The sequence below is a fragment of the Balaenoptera physalus genome (assembly GCF_965194825.1).
Source record: "Balaenoptera physalus genome assembly, chromosome: 19".
Classification (NCBI taxonomy): Eukaryota; Metazoa; Chordata; class Mammalia; order Artiodactyla; family Balaenopteridae; genus Balaenoptera; species Balaenoptera physalus.
In genome coordinates, this window is record NC_138900.1 from 48,471,583 (window position 1) to 48,490,599 (window position 19,017).

General features: G+C 39.0%; 2 protein-coding genes and 1 pseudogene across 3 annotated transcripts in view; 2 read left to right on the top strand and 1 right to left on the bottom strand.

Annotated features, from left to right (window-relative positions):
- Positions 1-19,017, bottom strand: part of TK2 (thymidine kinase 2) — an 80,733-nt gene that overhangs the window by 56,669 nt on the left and 5,047 nt on the right. The window contains exon 2 of the mRNA XM_082439740.1: positions 2,470-2,573. The gene's annotated coding sequence lies outside the window, so the exon portion shown is untranslated. The remainder of the gene's footprint in view (positions 1-2,469; positions 2,574-19,017) is intronic.
- CMTM2 (CKLF like MARVEL transmembrane domain containing 2) lies at positions 25-1,042 on the top strand. Its single transcript, XM_082439769.1, is given in 2 exon segments — positions 25-634; positions 637-1,042. Coding segments are annotated over 2 exon segments (729 nt in total). The 5' UTR covers positions 25-307; the 3' UTR covers positions 1,039-1,042.
- Positions 5,252-16,032, top strand: LOC309649571 (HIG1 domain family member 1A, mitochondrial pseudogene; annotated as a pseudogene). The gene has a single exon. The product of its transcript is annotated as an HIG1 domain family member 1A, mitochondrial pseudogene (transcript).

Consider the following 19,017-nt stretch of genomic DNA (forward strand, 5'->3'; position numbering starts at 1 on the left):
CGCGGGGGCTCCCGCGCAGGGTCTGGGCGGCCGCGGACAGCCGAGGTGCTTGCTGCCGGGCGCGCCGGGCCCCGCGTGGGGCGCCGGCGGCGGGAGGCGGGGGGCGGCTGGGCGGAGGGGACTCGCGGCGGAGACTAGGCGCGCGCCGAGAGGGCGCTAAGCGCTGGCCTTCGCTCGTCCTTCCCGGCCGTTGGCTGAGCGCGGCCTCTAAGCAGGTCGGTGGGCATCCGGCTCGCTCAAAGGCCAGGCCTGGCCAGAGACAGCAAAAATTGGGCAGGCCGTGAGAAGCTGAGAACTCCACGGCAAGATGGCTGACAAAGGCAAAAACAGCAAACCCGGGGCCGCAGCAGCGCCGGCCCCGGCCCCGGCTGCCGCCGCAGCCGCGCCGGGGGCGGCCCCTCCTCCGGGCGACAAGCCTGAGGAAAAGACAGAGGAGAAGAAAAAGTCTGAGCAGCCCAAGGATGAAGTGGGAACGAGGAAGGGGTGTCGCCGTTACAAGTGGGAATTCAAGGACAGCAATAGAGAGTTCTGGGTTATGGGGTACGCTGAGGTCAAGCTCATTAGCTTGGTAAGTGGGCCCATATCCCTGGGCAGGGCGTGGGGGGTGGGGAGTGCCCAAAGATGGGAAGGGGGAGAAGGAGCGGGCTCCCCGAGGCCTCCTCTGGCCCCAGCCCTCTGCTGTGGCTCAAAGGGCATGTCTCCCGACAGGGCTGCCTAATAGGTTCGCTGATAATGTTCACGGGGACCACTGTGCACCCCCTCCTGACACTCATCATCACCATGGAGTTGTCCATCTTCACCTTCTTCATCATTATCTACACCTTCGCCATCCAGAGATACATGCCCTTCATCCTGTGGCCCATTTCTGTAAGTGAGGGGCGGTGGGGAGTGCCTGAGCCTGGTATGCGTTCACGCGTGTATCTTGGCACCTGGAAAGTGACTGAACAGAGAGATACGCCTCATCTCCCTTATTTGTGCTCCGGGCATGGGCTCAGACCTTCCAGTGGGGCCAGAGCAGCGGCAGCTGAAGTTAGGTAGAAAAGGCTTCCAGAAAGCCCAGCTTGGGGGTGGAGGGCCTCTTTCCTACCTGGTGGTCAAAGGAAGGAGTCTTTGCCTTCCTGAGGCTTTGCTCTCCTTGGGAGCAGGGGAGGTGTAGCAACCAGTGGTTCCTTCCAACCCCTGTGCCAGCTCACACCTGACTGGAAAGACCACTCTGAAGGTACCCCATCCCCAGAATTCAAAGAAAAAAATCAGTAATATAAAATGAGAATCAAAAAAAAAAAATCACATCTAAAGCAGCCTCAGATCTCCAGTGACTATCCCTGCAAGGGATATTAAGCCCAGAAGGATGTTCAGCCCAAAGCAGTCATCCACTGGAATGGGACTGAGCTGGGCAAGTTACCAACCACTCCCAGACTCTGTTTCCTCATCTGTAACATGAAGACAGTAATAATCTTGTGTGAGATTGTTCCTTAGGAGTAAAAGTAAAGCCCTTGATGCTGTGCCTGAAGACTCATGGACTTGAATCCCTGCCCATTACCTCTATAATCACAAAGCTTACCTACCTAACTCCGGACTAACCCAAGGTCCCTTGTTTATTGCACATTCACAGCATGTCTCCAGAGCCCTATGTTCACTGTTTCATTCACTTTATACATGAAATGGGTTCAGAATGGCCAAGTAACTTGCCCCCAGGTAACTCAGGTAGTAAGTGGCAGAAAAAGGATTCAAACCCAGCTTTATCAGTAGAGTCTTGAGTCCCTAACTACACTCTGTCCTGCCTACTTATTAAAAGTTATTAGGGTCCAGGGATCCACAGGTCTCAGTGGGGTAGATGAGGACTTCCAGTATCAGGAGAAAGGAAAAGAGGGCCATATAAGACTCTTGGGAAACGGATACGCAGAGGACAAAGTAAAGAGACAGGCAGAGGACAGATTCCCAGCCAAGGTGCTTGAGAAGATACTTTTAGTTCCAGCAAGATGAAAAATCATTGAACCCTGAAAATCCTCCTGCTGCACTTTCCTAAAACTACTAGAGGAAATGTAAACACTATTGCTTTAACTGAATGGCTGAGCTGGCAAAAAAAAGAAGGGGAAACACAGAGGTGCTAGAAATGGAAAACAGGAGCAGTGACAAATCAGCTGCTTCAATGTGGGTGGAAATGACCCACGAGATATTATCCCAGGAACCTAGACTATGGATTCTCATATACTCTCAAGTTAGGAGATGAGGCCTTGGTCCCAAGCAAAGTGGGGATTTAGAACTGAGAATCCTGCATAAGGCCAGCACCCTTCAAAGACTGCACCCTAAGGGAAAAGACAGAGAAGATACCTTTCACCCACACAGAGGAACAAGAAAGCATGTTCATCTCTGCCCGAGTTTTGAGTGGGGAAAAGCAAAAAAGACCACCTTGAGAAATACAAACCTTAAGCCTACACTTTGTACAGATTTGGTTTAAGTTTTTCCTACCTTCAGCCTAGAAACCTTCATGCAGCTTAGAAAATGTAGTGCCTGGGAACTGGCATAAAAATCGATCCCAATTTGATGGTATTCTGAAGAAATCCATGGGACTCCTGAAAAACAAATGCAAAATCATAATCAAAGCATAAAGAGATTCTCACAGGACAGATATGGGTGGGGGGGTGGGGGGGTACAAAAATGAACTCACAGTTCAAAACTACAAAACACCTGATTTTTAAATCCCCATGACTAAGAATCAAGAACCAGCAAAAATAAGAAATGGGAGGATTAGAACCCTGAGAATATGAGATAATAAAAGAGCTGTCAGAAAATAATTTAAAATACACTTAAATTATAAAGACATAAATAAAAGCCCTAAGAAAAGAATAAGACATTATTAGGATGGAATAGACAGATTTTTTTTAAAGTACAAGATATAATGTCTAGAATTGAACATATAGTTACTGAAATAAAAATGTCAATAAATGGGTTAAAAAGCATATCAGACAAAAGCTGGGGAAGTAATGAGCTGAAGGATGTGGGGAAATTACCCAGATTATAGTACTGACAGATAAAGAGAGAAAATATGAAAGAGAGAAGTTGAAACATAGAATATGGAATGAGAAAGTTCATCATAAGCCTAATAGGAGTTCCAGAAGAAGACACTCAAGAGAATAGAGAAGAAATATTCAAAGTGATAGTGACTGAGAACCCGCCAGATTTAATAAGAGTGACATCACTAAAAATGGCAGAGTGGGGACTCCAAATCTCTGTCCTTCCACTAAAGCAATGATTAGGTTCTCAAAAACTGTCAGAATCGACTTTTTCAGAACTCTGGAATCTAATTCAAAACAAAACAAAACAGGAGAATGCTCAATGAAGAAAGAGGCTGTTGAATTTTGGTAAGAGAATGTTGTAGCATTTTACTTAACCTGCCTGCCATCCCTTAATCCCCAGCTTGTCAGTGGTCATGAAGACAGCCCACATTCCTGGCCACATTCCTTGCTGGTGGCAGAGGGAACAATAAAAATCTTGTTCCCAAAGAATTAGAGTTGTGTGCTTGACCTGTCTGGTGGCTCCCTGAGGGAATAGCCAGGGACTTGCCTTTGTTTCACCTGCCTCAGAGTTTTCTCAGGGCTGAAGCAGTCTCCTAGATAGCATTTGTTAAAGCATTTAAAGGCATATATACTAATCATAGCCACCCGGGGCAAGGTTTCCCAAGCAGTAGACAGACCAGAAGTTTGGGAAGGAGATGCATGGGAGAATAAGAGCTTTGAAAAGCTCCCACCTATACCAGGGAATCTAGAAGGACTGCACATGCCCAGAGCTGGACACATGCCCAGAAAAAAACCCTAAGCTTTCACCTTTGGTTGACCTTTAGGCCCTACACAAGCAGCAAGTAAAAACTAAGAGCTCTAAACATCCTGGAGAGGTGTTGAAGGAGTGCCCCAACACAAAGGCAATCTGCAAAGACTTGTTTGTTTCCAGATATTTAAGGAAATCTCCATCAAATCACTACCTGACCATTACGCTAGTGAAAAACAAAGACTTCAGTGGCCACACAAGAGAAAGAATAGTCTTTCAAAACATAGTTTAGGAAAAATCATTAAACATACAAATGACTTTAACTCACAACAAGCAGCAACAACAAACTCTGGGGAGGAGAGGCAATATGATTTCCAGAGTAACTATATTATAATATTTAAAACGTACAGTTTTCAAAGAATTATAAGGCACACAAAGAAAGAACTATGGCCCATTCACAGGAAAAAAATATTAATAGAGACTGTCCTTGAGGAAGCCCAGATATTAGACTTACTAGGCAAAGACTTTAAATCAACTGTCTTTAAAATGCTCAAAGAACTAAAGGAAACCAGGAGAACAATTCATGAACAAATATAGAATGTCAGTAAAGAGAAGTTTAAAAAGAAACCAAATAGAAATTCTGGAGCTGAAAAGTAATATAACTGAAGTGAAAAATTCACTAGAGTTGTTTAACAGCAGATTTGAGCAGGCAGAAGAATGAATCAGTGAACCTGAAGAAGGTCAATTGAGATTATTCAGTCTGAGGAACAGAAAGAAAAAAGAATGAAGGAAAAAAATGAACAGAGCCTAAGAGACCCATGGGACACCATCAAGCATACTAACATAGGCAGAGTCCCAAAAGGAGAAGAGAGAGAGAAAGGAACAGAAAGAATATTCAAAGAAATAATGGCCAAAAAACTTTCCAAATCTGGTAAAAGCTAGGAGTCTACACATCCAAAAAACACCAAGTAGAATAAACTCAAAGTGATCCACATTATAATAACTGTCCAAAGACAAAGACAAGGAGAAAGTCTTGAAAGTTGTAAGAGAGAAGCAACTTATCTTGTACAAGGGACCCTTGATAAGATTAACAGCCAATTTCTCACCAGACACCATGGAGGCCTGAGGGAGTGGAATGATGTATTTAAAGTCCTTAAAGGAAAAAAAAAAACTGTCCACCAAGAAGTCTATCTTTTAAATTTGCTATCTGTTATAAGTTGAATTATGTACCCCCCAAATATGTTGATGTCCTAACTCCCAGTATCTGTGAATATGACCTTATTTGGAAATAAGCTCTTTGTAGATGGTCAAGTAAAGATGAGGTTATCAGTGTGGACCCTAATCCAATATGACTAGTGTCTTTATTTTTAATTTTTTAAAAATCTTTATTTTATTCGGTTGCTCTGGGTCTTAGTTGCGGCAGCCAGGCTCCTTAGTTGTGGCTTGTGGGCTCCTTAGTTGTGGCTTGTGGGCTCCTTAGTTGTGGCATGCATGTGGGATCTAGTTCCCTGACCAGGGATCGAACCCAGGCCCCTTGCACTGGGAGCATGAAGTCTTAACCACTGCACCACCAGAGAAGTCCCAACTAGTGTCTTTATAAAAAGGAGGAATTTGGACACAGAGACAGATATATACAGAGGGAAGACAATGTGAAGAGACACAGGAAGAAGACAGGAAGGCAAGACAAGCCAAGGAATGCCTCAAGCTACAAGAAGTTGGAAGAGAAGCCCAAAACAGATCATTACCTAGCACCTTTAGATGAAGCAGGGCCCTGCCAACACCTTGATTTCAGACTTCTGGCCTCCATAACTGAGAGACAATAAACTTATGTTGTTCTAAGCCACCCAGGTGGTGGTACTCTGTTATGGCAACCCCAAGAAATGTATACAATATCCTTCAAACTTGAAATTATCCTTCAAAAATTACCATTCAAAAATGAAGGAGAAATTAAGATATTCCCATGTAAACAAAAGTTGATGGAATTTGTTGCTAGTACACCTGCCCTACAAGAAATGCTTCAGGCTAAAACGAGAGGACACTAGACAATAACTTGAAGCCATAAAAGAAATAAAGAACACCAGTAAAGGTAACTAAAATAGGTAAATATAGAAGCCAGTATTCTTGTGTTTTTGGTTTGTAACTCTTCTTTCTTTTCTGATATGATTTGAAAGACAAATGCATAAAACAATCATTTAAATCTATCTTAATGGACCACAATGTATAAAGATATAATTTGTAACAATAATAATGAGTTTTTGTGTACTGTTGAAGCTCAGCTGGTATCAATGCAAATGAGATTGTTACATATTTAAGATACCAATTATAACCCCAAGGTAACCACTAAGAAATTAACTAAAATATATAGAGAGAAAGGAAATAAGGGAATAAAATTGGTATATTACAAAATATTAAACACAAAAGAAGGCAGTAACAGAGACATTGAGGAACAAAGAGATATGACATATAGAGAATAAACAGCAAAATGACAGAAATAACTCCTTATCAGTAACTACTTTAAATGTACATGGATTAAATTCTCCAATTAAAAGGTAAAGATTATCAGAATGGATTTTAAAAAAACATGATCCTACTGTATGAGGATCACAAGAGAGTTACTTTAGATCCAAAGATACAAATAGGTTGAAAGTGAAAATGGAAAAAGATACTCCATGCAAACAGTAACCAAAAAAGAACTGAGGTGGCCATATCAATATTAGATTTAATGAAAGACATGAATTCTCAAAGAGGGACCAAGAAGAATAAGTAAAAATAAAGCCACACCTAGACATGTCATAGAGGCACAGCTGATCATTAGAGACAAAGGAAAACAAAATCAAACCAAAAGAAGACAATTTACCTTAAAAAAGAAAGCTCAAACTATTAGACTAACTTCATATTTTTCAACAGCAAAGAAAGTGGCCAGAAAACAATGGAATAATTTCTTTAAAAGGCTGAGGTGGAAAGAGTAAAAGACACAATTAGACAAAGAAAAAAAAATTTTCCTTTCACCAACCCTCACTGAAGGAACTACTAAAAGACTTCAGGAAGAAGAAAATTAAACCCAAAAGAAATGTTTGCAGTGTAAAAAAGGAGCAGTAAATAAAGAACCTAGTAAACTTGTGGATTGACTTAAATAAACATTAAGACAGAGGTTGCTTGGTTTTTTAAAATATATTAATAGCTTAATTGGGGGGAGAGAACACTAAAACAAGGTGGAACTAAAGCAGTAGCAACACGATAACATGTAAGACCACAGTGGTGGTATATGATAAGAAATAAAAGTCCTTTATTGGGAGTGGTGGTGGGGGGATTTGGTAACAATATTAACATTAATATATTAAAACCGAATACTATTTTACTAAAGAACAGAATTCCAGCATATATATAACATCAAACCTGTTGAGGGGAAAGGGTGAAAAGAGAATAAAGAGAAATGACTCAATAGAAGGTTAAAAAGGGAAAAATAAAAAGTAATGTTTGTTATATGTTAAATAGAAAAAAAATTAAATTGTAGACATAAATCCAAATATATCATAAATGACAGCAAATATAAATGGACTATATTCTTCACTTAAAAGACAAAGAAGGAGAAGCTGGTTGGAGCCTGTGACGCCTTGTTGTTGTCTGAAGATTCTTCAGTCACTATGTCAAGCGACACAGATGTTTCTCTTTCTTCATATGATGAAGATCAGGGATCTAAACTTATCCGAAAAGCTAGAGAGGCACCATTTGTCCCCATTGGAATGGCAGGTTTTGCAGCAATCGTTGCATATGGATTATATAAATTGAAGAGCAGGGGCAATACTAAAATGTCTGTTCACCTGATCCACATGCGCATGGCAGCCCAAGGCTTTGTTGTGGTACCAATGACTCTTGGTATGGGCTATTCCATGTATCGAGAATTCTGGGCAAAACCTAAACCTTAGAAGAGGAGATGCTGTCTTGGTGTTGTTGGTGGTGCTTGCTTTAGTTAGACATCTCATATTGAGGTTATATGTTTATGTTGAAAATAAATTCTGTGGGTCGGACAATAACATGGTAATTTGAATATTGGCTTCCTTTCTTGCAGGCTTGATTTGCCTGGTGACCAAGTTACTGGTGACTAGTTCACTAGCTAGGTCATTCAGGGGAGTCAGATTAGCACAAAAACATGTCACTTTTAAATGCACTTGACAGTGGTACAATGTCCACCTTCTGATAAAATTAGTTGTAAAGAGGACAACATGCCAGTCCTGAAAATGCTCCCAGTTGCTGCAGAATATCATATGCTTTTGATGTAATGTAGGAAGCCTATTTACCCCAGTTAATTTAACTCTTTCTGACTGCCTTGTGAACTGAGTACTGTTTTTAAGGGCTGGATGCCTCTTGAAGAACTCTTTCAGAACAGTGCACAGGATACAACATTATAAACCTCCCAGCAACTATGTGTGTGTTTTTAAACCAAACCTAAAGAGCTGGTAACAGAGCTGCTTTGAAGTAGTATCTATTTCAGAATCATAGTTGTAAACATGAGAATAACTTCACTGTAGATCCCCGTTTGCTCTTCTGTAATTGCAGAATTATATTTTGCTGCTGTTATATTAGAATAAATTTTAAATGGCATTTTGAAATAGAAATGTATATTTTAAGTGCTAATGCAAAGGTAAATGAAAAATACTTTTTAAATGTGTGCAGTCTTGTTTATTTTCTCTGAAAGAATCATAAATGTTAAACAAAATAAATTGCCTATAATGGAAGTGATTTATGAGCAAGCTGGTTTGGTCAGCCATTATACAAACTTCAGTATACTACAGAATGCTTTGTCGTACTTGTGAAATTCTCTTGTCTTACCTGAATTTACATTCCATGGTGATAACATGGTAAATGTAGTGTTATTAAAGTAAGTGAACACATCAAAAAAAATTTTTTTTAATAAATAAAAGACAAAGGAGGACTTCCCTGGTGGTCCAGTGGTAAAGAATCTGCCTTACGATGTGGGGGACACGGGTTCGATCCCTGGTCAGGGAACTAGGATCCCACAACTACTGAGCCTGCACGCCACAACTACTGAGCTTGTGCACCTCAACTAGAGAGCCCACATGCCACAATCTACAGAGCCCACACTACCTGGAGCCTGCGCGCCACAACTAGAGAAAGAGAAAACCTGCACACCACAACTAGAGAGAAGCCCATGCACAAGGAGCCCGCGCACCGCAGTAAAAGATCCCACGTGCCTCAACGAAGATCCCGCGTGCCGCAACTAAGACCTGATGCAGCCAAAAATAAATTAAATTAAATTAAAAATAATAATAAAATAAAATGAAAGACAAAAGGACTTTAAAAATAGATTTTTAAAATCCAGCAATGTACTAAAATACAAGGCATGTGGAGAAAGGTTATAAGAGATGGAAAAAATAAGATGAAAATACTAACTAAAAGAAAGCCAGCATAACTTTATCACCAGATTAAACAAATTTTATGTTTTAAAAAATAAGTATATAAAGAGTGTCACTACATATAGCAATTCTGAACTTGTATGTACCGAACAATATAGCCCCCCCCAATATAAAAGACAAAAATGGACTTAATTTTAAAGAAGAATTGACAAGTAGGAACCATATTGGGAGATTTTAACATGTCTCCCTCAGTAATTGATAGCTTGATCCACTGACATACATAGAACATTTAGAACCCTACACCCCAGAGTAACAGGCTAGGTATTCTTTTCAAGCACACCTGGAACAATCATAAAAATTATCTTCAATGAGACCACAAAGCAAAAATAAACAAATAACAAGGAACTAATATAATACCACATTCTCTAACTTCAATGCAACACAATTAGAAATAAATCAGTAAAATTTAAATCTTTACATATTTAGGAGGAAATCTAATGTTTTCCCACACACATATGGGGATTTAGTTATATATAGTATTAGCAAATACTATCTGTAGAATGCAGCTAAACAATTCAAATTTAAATCCATATACTGAGAAAAGAAAAATGAAAATTAACAATTCATATGTCTATCTCAAGAAGGTACCAAAACAGAGGGCAGACAGCAGAAGCAAGTAGAACTACAATCCTGCAGCCTGTAGAACAAAAACCACATTCAGAGAAAGATAGACAAGATGGAAAGGCAGAGGGCTATGTACCAGATGAAGGAACAAGATAAAACTCCAGAAAAACAACTAAATGAAGTGGAGATAGGCAACCTTCCAGAAAAAGAATTCAGAATAATGATAGTGAAGATGATCCAGGACCTCGGAAAAAGAATGGAGGCAAAGATCGAGAAGATGCAAGAAATGTTTAACAAAGACCTAGAAGAATTAAAGAACAAACACACAGAGATGAACAATACAATAACTGAAATGAAAAATACACTAGAAGGAACCAATAGCAGAATAACTGAGGCAGAAGAACGGATAAGTGACCTGGAAGACAGAATGGTGGAATTCACTGCTGCAGAAGAGAATAAAGAAAAAAGAATGAAAAGAAATGAAGACAGCCTAAGAGACCTCTGGGACAACATTAAACACAACAACATTCACATTATAGGGGTCCCAGAAGGAGAAGAGAGAAAGGACCCGAGAAAATATTTGAAGAGATTACAGTCGAAAACTTCCCTAACATGGGAAAGGAAATAGCCACCCAAGTCCAGGAAGTGCAGAGGGTCCCATACAGGATAAACCCAAGGAGAAACATGCCGAGACACATAGTAATCAAATTGGAAAATATTAAAGACAAAGAAAAATTACTGAAAGCAGCAAGGGAAAAACGACAAATAATGTACAAGGGAACTCGCATAAGGTTAACAGCTGATTTCTCAGCAGAAACTCTACAAGCCAGAAGGGAGTGGCATGACATATTTAAAGTGATGAAAGGGAAGAACCTACAACCAAGATTACTTTATACCTGTCAAGGATCTCATTCAGATTCGATGGAGAAATCAAAAGCTTTACAGACAAGCAAAAGCTAAAAGAATTCAGCACCACCAAACCAGCTCTACACCAAATGCTAAAGGAACTTCTCTAAGTGGGAAACACAAGAGAAGAAAAGGACCTTCAAAAACAAACCCAAAACAATTAAGAAAATGGTCATAGGAACATACATATCAATAATTACCTTAAACATGAATGGATTAAATGCTCCAACCAAAAGACAGAGGCTTGCTTAATGGATACAAAAACAAGACTCATATATATGCTGTCTACAAGAGAGCCACTTCAGACCTAGGGACACATACAGACTGAAAGTGAGGGGATGGAAAAAGATGTTCCATGCAAATGGAAATCAAAAGAAAGCTGGAGTAGCAATACTCATATCAGATAAAATAGACTTTAAAATAAAGAATGTTACAAGAGACAAGGAAGGACACTACATAATGATCAAGGGATCAATCCAAGAAGACGCTATTACAATTATAAATATATATGCACCCAACATAGGAGCACCTCAATACATAAGGCAACTGCTACAGCTATAAAAGAATAAATCGACAGTAACACAATATTAGTGGGGGACTTTAACACCTCACTTAAACCAATGGACAGGTCATCCAAACAGGAAATTAGTAAGGAAACACAAGCTTTAAATGACACAATAGACCAGATAGATTTAATTGACATTTATAGGACATTCCATGCAAAAACAGCAGATTACACTTTCTTCTCAAGTGCGCACGGAACACTCTCCAGGATAGATCACATCTTGGGTCACAAAGCAAGCTTCAGTAAATTTAAGAAAATTGAAATATCAAGCATCTTTTCTGACCACAGTGCTATGAGATTAGAAATCAATTACAGGGAAAAAAACGTAAAAAACACAAACACATGGAGGCTAAACAATACATTACTAAATAACAAAGAGATCACTGAAGAAATCAAAGAGGAAATCAAAAAATACCTAGAGACAAATGACAATGAAAATACGACGATCCAAAACCTATGGGATTCAGCAAAAGTAGTTCTAAGAGGAAAGTTTATAGCAATACAATCCCACCTCAAGAAACAACAAGCATTTCAAATAAACAATCTAACCATACACCTAAAGGAACTAGAGAAAGTAGAACAAACAAAACCCAAAGTTACTAGAAGGAAAGAAATCATAAAGATCAGAGCAGAAATAAATGAAATAGAAACAAAGAAAACAATAGCAGAGATCAATAAAACTAAAAGCTGGTTCTTTGAGAAGATAAACAAAATTGATAAACTATTAGCCAGACTCATCAAGAAAAGAGGGAGAGGACTCAAATCAATAAAATTGGAAATGAAAAAGGAGAAGTTACAACAGACACCACAGAAATACAAAGCATCCTAAGAGACTACTACAAGCAACTCTATGCCAATAAAATGGACAACCTGAAAGAAATGGACAAATTCTTAGAAAGGTATAACCTTCCAAGACTGAACCAGGAAGAAATAGAAAATATGAACAGACCAATCACAAGTAATGAAACTGAAACTGTGATTAAAAATCTTCCAACAAACAAAAGTCCGGGACCAGATGGCTCCACAGGTGAATTCTATCATTTAGAGAAGCGCTAACACCCATCCTTCTCAAACTCTTCCAAAAAATTGCAGAGGAAGGAACACCCCCAAACTCATTCTATGAGGCCACCATCACCCTGATACCAAAACCAGACAAAGATACTACAAAAAAAGAAAATTACAGACCAATATCACTCATGAATATAGATGCAAAAATCCTCAACAAAATACAAACAGAATCCAACAACACATTAAAAGGATCATACACCATGATCAAGTGGGATTTATCCCAGAGATGCAAGGGTTCTTCAATATATGCAAATCAATCAGTGTGATACACCATATTGACAAATTGAAGAAGAAAAACCATATGATCATCTCAATAGATGCAGGAAAAGCTTTTGACAAAATTCAACACCCATTTATGATAAAAACTCTCCAGAAAGTGGGCATAGAGGGAACCTACCTCAACATAATAAAGGCTATATATGACAAACCCACAGCAAACATCATTCTCAGTGGTGAAAAACTGAAAGCATTTCCTCTAAGATCAGGAACAAGACAAGGATGTCCACTCTCACCACTATTATTCAACATAGTTTTGGAAGTCCTAGCCACGGCAATCAGAGACGGAAAAGAAATAAAAGGAATACAAATTGGAAAAGAAGAAGTAAAACTGTCACTGTTTGCAGATGACATGATACTATACATAGAGAATCCTAAAGATGCCAGCAGAAAACTACTAGAGCTAATCAATGAATTTGGTAAAGTTGCAGGATACAAAATTAATGCACAGAAATCTCTTGCATTCCTATACACTAATGATGAAAAATCTGAAAGAGAAATTAAGGAAACACTCCCATTTACCACTGCAACAAAAAGAATAAAATACCTAGGAATAAACCTACCTAGGGAGACAAAAGACCTGAATGCAGAAAACTATAAGACACTGATGAAAGAAATTAAAGATCATACCAACAGATGGAGAGATATACCATGTTCTGGGATTGGAAGAATCAATATTGTGAAAATGACTATACTACCCAAAGCAATCTACAGAGTCAATGCAATCCTTATCAAATTACCAATGGCATTTTTTATAGAACTAGAACAAAAAATCTTAAAATTTGTATGGAGACACGAAAGACCCCAAATAGCCAAAGCATTCTTGATGGAAAAAAACCGAGCTGGAGGAATCAGACTCCCTGACTTCAGACTATACTACAAAGCTACAGTAATCAAGACAATATGGTACTGGCACAAAAACAGAAATATAGATCAATGGAACAGGATAGAAAGCCCAGAGATAAACACACGCACCTATGGTCAACTAATCTATGACAAAGGAGGCAAGGATATACAATGGAGAAAAGACAGTCTCTTCAATAAGTGGTGCTGGGAAAATTGGACAGCTACATGTAAAAGAATGAAATTAGAACACTCCCTAACACCATACACAAAAATAAACTCAAAATGGATTAGAGACCTAAATGTAAGACTGGACACTATAAAACTCTTAGAGGAAAACATAGGAAGAACACTCTTTGACATAAATCACAGCAAGATCTTTTTTGACCCACCTCCTAGAGTAATGGAAATAAAAACAAAAATAAACAAATGGGACCTAATGAAACTTAAAAGCTTTTGTAAAGCAAAGGAAACTACAAACAAGATGAAAAGACAACCCTCAGAATGGGAGAAAATATTTGCAAACGAATCAACGGACAAAGGATTAATCTCCAAAATATATAAACAGCTCAATATTAAAAAAACAAACAACGCAATCCAAAAATGGGCAGAAGACCTAAATAGACATTTCTCCAAAGAAGACATACAGATGGCCAAGAAGCACATGAAAAGCTGCTCAGCATCACTAATTATTAGAGAAATGCAAATCAAAACTACAATGCGGTATCACCTCACACCAGTTAGAATAGAATGGCCATCATCAGAAAATCTACAAACAACAAATGCTGGAGAGGGTGTGGAGAAAAGGGAACCCTCTTGCACTGTTGGTGGGAATGTAAATTGATACAGCCACTATGGAGGTTCCTTAAAAATCTAAAAATAGAATTACCATATGACCTAGCAATCCCACTACTGGGCATATACCCAGAGAAAACAATAATTCAAAAAGACACATGCACCCCAAAGTTCATTGCAGAACTATTTACAACAGCCAGGACATGGAAGCAACCTAAATGCCCATCGACAGATGAATGGATAAAGAAGATGTGGTACATATATACAATGGAACATTACTCAGCCAATTTATTACAACGAAATTGGGTCACTTGTAGAGATGTGGATGGATCTAGAGACTGTCATACAGAGTGAAGTAAGTCAGAAAGAGAAAAACAAATACAGTATGCTAACACATATATATGGAATCTAAGAAAAAAAAAAAAGGTCATGAAGAACCTAGTGGCAAGACGGGAATAAAGACACAGACCTACTAGAGAATGGACTTGAGGATATAGGGATGGGGAAGGGTAAGATATGACAAAAAGAGAGAGTGGCATGGACATATATACACTACCAAACGTAAAATAGATAGCTAGTGGGAAGCAACCGCATAGCACAGGGAGATCAGCTCTGTGCTTTGTGACCACCTAGAGGTGTGGGATAGGGAGGGCGGGAGGGAGGGAGATGCAAGAGGGAAGAGATATGGGAACATATGTATATGTATAACTGATTCACTTTGTTATAAAGCAGAAACTAACACATCATTGTAAAGCAAATATACTCCAATAAAGATGTTAAAAAAAAAGAGAGAAAAACAAATATCGTATATTAACACATATATGTGGAACCTAGAAAAATGGTACAGATGAACTGGTTTGCAGGGCAGAAATAGAGACACAGATGTAGAGAACAAATGTATGGACACCAAGGGGGGAATGTGGTGGGGTGGGGGGGGGTTGGGGTGGTGATGGTGGTGGGATGAACTGGGAGATTGGGATTGACATACATACACTAATATGTATAAAATGGATAACTAATAAGAACCTGCTGTATAAAAAAATAAATAAAATTCGAAAAAAAAGGAGGTACCAAAACAAAACAAAACAAAAAAAGGAATTAAGAAGGCAATGTCAAAGAGTTAAAATTAATAAAATAGGAAACAAAGATTCATAGTGATGACTAATAAAACCAAAATCTAATTCTTTGAAAAGACTAATAAAGTAGATAAACCATAAGAAAAAAAGAAAACAAAGAAAAATATTAGTATAAAGAAGAGGTTTTAAAGACCACAGGGAAAATATGAACTTTTATGCCAATAAATTATAATACGAATAATTTCCCAGAAAAACATATGATGTACAAAAATAGACTCAAAAAGAAATAGAAAAACAGGGTATAAAATAATTCATCCATGTTTTCATCTGGCACTTGTTTCATTTTTTACATTTAAATCTTTTGATTTATTTGGAGTCATTTTGGTATATGGTGTGAACCACGGCTCCAGCTTTGTATCCTGATGGCTCTCCAGCTGTTCCACCTTATCACTCAGTTTATTCATTTATTGGATAGTACAACTTTCCCCCACTGATTTGAAATGGCATTTTTGTTAAATGCTAATATCCCAAATGTGGGACTTCCTTGGCAGTCCAGTGGTTAAGAATCCATGCTTCCACTGCAGGGGGCAGCGGTTCGATCCCTGATTGGAGAACTAAAATCCCCCGTGCCGCGTCGTGCGGCCAAAAAAAAATAAAAGAATAAAATCCCATATGCAGTTCATTTCTAGATTCATATTCAGTTCCACTTGTCTGTCCCTTTTTTCTCTTAAAAAAAAGGGGGGGGGGCTTCCGTGGTGGCGCAGTGGTTGAGAGTCCTCCTGCCGATGCAGGGGACACGGGTTCGAGCCCTGGTCTGGGAGGATCCCACATGCCACGGAGCAACTGGGCCCGTGAGCCACAATTACTGAGCCTGCGCGTCTGAAGCCTGTGCCCCGCAACAAGAGAGGCCGCGATAGTGAGAGGCCCGCGCACCGCGATGAGGAGTGGCCCCCGCTTGCCGCAACTAGAGAAAGCCCTCGCGCAGAAACGAAGACCCAACACAGCTAGGAATAAATAAATAAATAATTTTTTTAAAAAGGGGGGGGGTTATAATATGTTGTACCATCTGGTAAAGCTTTGATCTTAAAACCAGACATGATAAGGAAAGTAAACTATAGGCCTATATTATTTGAATACAACCATAAAAATTCTCAATAAAATACTAGCAAACTAAATCAGGCAATATATAAGCAAGCAATGCATCAGGATCAAGCAGGGCATCTGCCAGGAATGTAAAGGTGGTTTCGTCTCAAAATTCTGTTAATGTAATTCACCATCTTTTATTTAAAGGAGAAAACCATTTAATCATCTCATAAGCTGCAGGAAAACTATTTAGTAATATTCAATACTAATTTTTGGAAGACTCTTGGCAAACTAGGAAAAAAGGGAACCTCCTTAATAACAGAAAACTACCCAAACCTAAAATGAACATTGCATTTCATGGTAAAATGTTAGAAGCGTTTCCTTAGAGATGCCTATTATCGCCACTTCTATTTGACATTGTGCTAAAGATCTTAGTACAATGTGACAAGAAAAACAAAGGGTATATGGATTGGGAAGGAGAAAAAAACTAGCATTACTCACTGATAATATGATTCTCTACACAGAAAATCCAAGAATCTACAGTCAAATTACTAGAACTGATTGAGTTCCACAAGGTTACAAAAAACAAAAATAGTGTTTCTGAATACCAGCAACAAATAATGAGAAAATGTGGCTTTTCAAAGAAACCATTTAAAACAGCAACAGAAACTACAGGTGTCTGAGAATACACCCGTTCAAAGATTGTAAAACTTTACATAGAGATTATGACATTTTGTTAATGGACATAAAAGAAAAATCTAAGTAAGAGAAGAAATATACCACATTCACAGGTGTGAAGAGCTACTATCATAAAGATGTCAATTTCATTCCAAAGCAATCTCCACATTAAATGAAATTTTATAACAGAGGTTGTTTGTGGAACTCTGCAAGGTGATTCTAAAATTCTTATGGAAGAATGAAAAGAATTATAAGGATGGACTCACCCAACGAGATATTGGAATTACTCTAAAGCTTTGGTACTAGCTCAGGGGTTGACAAAGACTAATGGAATTGTAATGGACTGAATGTTTGTGTACCCCAAAAATTCATATGCTGAAATCCTAATCCCCAGTGTGGCTATACTTGCATATGGGGCCTCCAGAGTGGTAATTAAGATTAAATGAGATCCTAAGGGTCTGATAGGATTAATGTCCCTATAGAAAAAGACAACAGAGACCTCCCTCCCCCTTCCTCTCCCCTATCCCTCCCCGCACCTTGCCCACCATGGAAAGGCCATATGAGAAAATGGTGACAAGGCAGCCAGACAAACCAGGAAGAGAGTCCTCACCAGAAACTGAATTTGCTGGCACCTTGATCATGGACTTCTGGCTTCCAGAACTGTGGGAAAATAAATGTCTGTTGTTTAAGCCACCCAGTCTGTGGCATTTTGTTATGGCAGCCTGAGCAGACTAATATAGGAATAAAAATGAGAACCCAGAAATAGACCTACATACATATGGCAACTTGGCATATGACAGAGGTGGCATAACACAGCTGAATGGAGTATTTAATAAATGTTCTTGGGACCATGAGAAAGAGAGAGAAAGAGAAACTATGCATACCATTAAAATTAAAACTTTACAACAGAAGACATCATAAACAAAATTTTTTAAACAAGCCAATAGAAAAATGGGGTAAGGGATATGAATAGGCAGAAAACCCAACTGCCTAAAACATGTTTTTAAAAATGCTTCATTAGTAACCAGCGATCAGGAAATTAAAACAACAATGAGGTACCATTTCGACTCACCAGATGGGCAAAAATAAATGAGCGTGGTAATCCTGGGCTTTGGCAAGGACATGGGAAACAGGAGCCCCTATACGTTTGCGGGCATGAGTGGACACTAGCACAAGCCCTTTAGAGAGAAACTTGGCAATACCTCAACAAGGAAAAGATGTGCGTGGGAGGCACAGACAAGAGTGTTCACTGCAGGCACAGTCGGCAATAATAATTTCCTAAAAGGGAGAAACACCCTAATGTCTCCAGTTTGGTTTATTCATACATCAGCTAAAATTAATGAATTCAATCTCATTAATCTCAATCTCATATATTTCTCAAGATGGGTAAATCTCAAAAACTTTATTAAGTTTAAAAAGCACGTGCTATAAGATATATCTTTTTATTTAAATTTTTGAAACACAAAATAGTATATATTGTTTATGAAAATATAATATGGAGGAAAATGCTACTCTGCACTTGCGAAGACTACCCATAGGCTTGGAACACATGCAGAAGGCAGGTAAAGGCATGGAATGGGGAGACTAGCTCATTCCACAAAGCTTTTTTGTTTATGGTTTGTTTTTGTTTTTGTTTTTGTTTGAGAGCCCTGAGGCAAATACTGCAAGACATTAACATCTGTTTAATCTCAGTGGGTCACGGCGGGTGGAGGTGGGAGTGGGGATGGGATGTTCTATTATTTTCTGTATGTTTGAAGTTTATTAAAATCCAAAACGTTGAAGAGGAAAAGAAAAGGCCTGAGACAAAGTGGCCAGGGAAGTACAACCCCCAGAAAATGGCATCAGAGAAATCAAGGGGAAAGATGGGCGTCACCCAGCACTGCAGGGTCAGCTGCTGCCCATGGGAGTAAGAGGATGCGCAAGCTCTGGGCCAGCATCACCCCAGGAGTGATGGGAGACGAAG